The sequence below is a fragment of the Monoraphidium neglectum genome, assembly GCF_000611645.1.
Source record: "Monoraphidium neglectum strain SAG 48.87 unplaced genomic scaffold scaffold03049, whole genome shotgun sequence".
Taxonomy (NCBI): domain Eukaryota; kingdom Viridiplantae; phylum Chlorophyta; class Chlorophyceae; order Sphaeropleales; family Selenastraceae; genus Monoraphidium; species Monoraphidium neglectum.
The window spans coordinates 1-2,105 of record NW_014010579.1 but is presented as its reverse complement, the minus strand read 5'-3'; the positions used below and the strand labels follow the sequence as shown (position 1 = coordinate 2,105).

Genomic DNA, 2,105 nt, shown 5'->3' with positions numbered 1-2,105 from the left:
GTGTGTGTGTGTGTGTGTGTGTGTGTGTGTGTGTGTGTGTGTGTGTGTGTGTGTGTGTGTGTGTGTGTGTGTGTGTGTGCTCGCGTTGGTGGTCGGTGTGCGTGCACCTGTGTGCGCGCACACCGACCTTAAATATGCAAGACCTTTATGATGATGTACTTGGCAAGGCTGATGTCAATAGAAATCTCTATATGCATTGCTTATGTGAACGTCCAGCGCACAGTATGGGCATTCAAACCCCGCCATGCTTGGCGGGAATCAAAGTTGACATCTGAAGATCCAGGCTCGCCTCACCATCAGGCGCACACGGCTGATGCGATAGGTGACGTGAGCCGCCGCATTGAGGGATGCGAGAGGCCCCTGCAGGCTGCCCAGTCGCACGAATGTGACGCCAAAAATGATGATCACGGCGGCTGCCCACGCGAGCAGGGGCAGCATGAACAGCCCCACGACGGTGTTGCTCGGGGTCAGCTTCTTGCCGTTGACCTGGGGCAGCAGGCAGGTGTGCGGGTGTGCTCACAGAGCTGGAGAGAGGCAGTGGGGTATAGCACAGAGGCAGCGTGGACCGCAGCTTTACTCTGCCTTTTAAGCGTGAGTGCACGGTGTTGCTGCCACAGCGCTTCGCGTCCCCACCTTCATGGTGGCGTGCAGCCAGCCAAACAGCGCGGCGGACAGCCATTGGCCAAAGCCTTTGGCCTTCTTCTCTTCCAGCTGCGAGGCAGCCTTGCCGGAGCGCACACGTTTCGAAGCCGAGCTGCCTTTCTTCTTCTTGCTCTCGCCCCCGCCCTCGTCGCCGCTGCCGTCCTCATCACCGACGACCGACATGCGGACGCTCTTCTGCTGCAGCGAGCGGCCGCGGTCGGCGGTCGTGGCGCCTGCGCTCCCGGCGGCGGCGGCGGCAGCGGCCATGAGCGCCTCTGCGTTGTCGTCGTCGCCCTCTGCAGCATCCTCGGTGTCATCATCCACCTACAAATGCAGGGGTTAGCGTGTAGGGGCAGCGAACGCGGTGATTGGCAATGGCGAAGGCTGTGCTCAGCGTCCGCCCACACCCACCCTCCGCTACCTCACAGAGTTGGGTTGTGGCGCCTGGCAGGCGCAACGCGTAGCCCAACCAGGGTTACTGCCGGCATGCTCACCACCAGCTGGCGCGTGGCCATGGCGCGGACGGCGGCGGAGGGCAGGGCGAGGAACACGCTGAAGCGGCGCATGTGCTGAAGGTTGGCGGTGCGAACCAGGTACAGCTGGTACGCCAGGGCGACCCCCTGCGGTGCACAGGAGAATGGGCACGCATGGATACTTGCACTACATAATGAGAGACGGGTAGGCGGCATGCCAGAGTTGCAGCCAGCCGTCGCAGCAAAACAGTCTTGGATGGAGAGCAGCCAGACAGAGACGTGCAAGGTACATTCGCTTGCACACGCAGTGCACGCGCCCAGCCCAAAAACCCACAGCCGTTCAAACCATTTTGGGGCGTATTTCGCGCACCTGAAGGCAGACGGTCTCCACCACAAGCAGGGCGACCAGCAGCATCGACATCGTGCCGAGCTGGCGCCAGGCAAAGTCAACTTGCGTATCCAGGCTCCAGCTGAAAGGAGGGTGGCAGGGGCAAGGGGGGAAAATGTCCACAGATCTCAGGCGCAACGTGCACATTTAAGCCTGCATTTCTGGCAAGGAGGCAGGCCAGGTGCGGCACGCCCACCCAAGCGATGATGCCGCAGACCTGGCAGCGGCAGTTGCTGCGAGGACCCTCTGGAGTGAGCTCTCTTGCCTGCCAACGACCCAATGCGGATGCTAAGCACAATGCGCGCCTGTATCCCTTGTAGATGGACTCTGGGCCGTTGTGCGCCATGTACTGCCAGGAGGCATCCTGGGACAGCGCCTCGCGCAGCGTAGGCGCCAACCTATGGACGTCTCGCCCTGGGGCCGTCAAGGGGAGGGCGCACAGACGCCAGGGGTGCGCACAGGATGCATCAGCCGCGGCGACGCGGGTGGAGCGGGTCAATTGGCAAGGCGGGTCGCGCGCTCAGGTGTGTCGGACGATGGTTGCCCATGTGCGGCTGTGGCGTCACCTGCTGCGAGGTACTTGTTCACTATCACCCTGTGAG

General features: G+C 62.1%; 1 protein-coding gene across 1 annotated transcript in view; it reads right to left on the bottom strand.

Annotated features, from left to right (window-relative positions):
• Positions 1–1,536, bottom strand: part of MNEG_12075 (hypothetical protein) — a gene marked incomplete at both ends in the record, with an annotated part of 4,545 nt that extends 3,009 nt beyond the window's left edge. Inside the window, 4 exons of the mRNA XM_014039453.1 lie at positions 295–486; positions 634–966; positions 1,137–1,262; positions 1,486–1,536. Of these exons, the coding sequence (XP_013894907.1) occupies positions 295–486; positions 634–966; positions 1,137–1,262; positions 1,486–1,536 (702 nt within the window). The remainder of the gene's footprint in view (positions 1–294; positions 487–633; positions 967–1,136; positions 1,263–1,485) is intronic.
• Between the last annotated feature and the right edge of the window lie 569 nt (positions 1,537–2,105).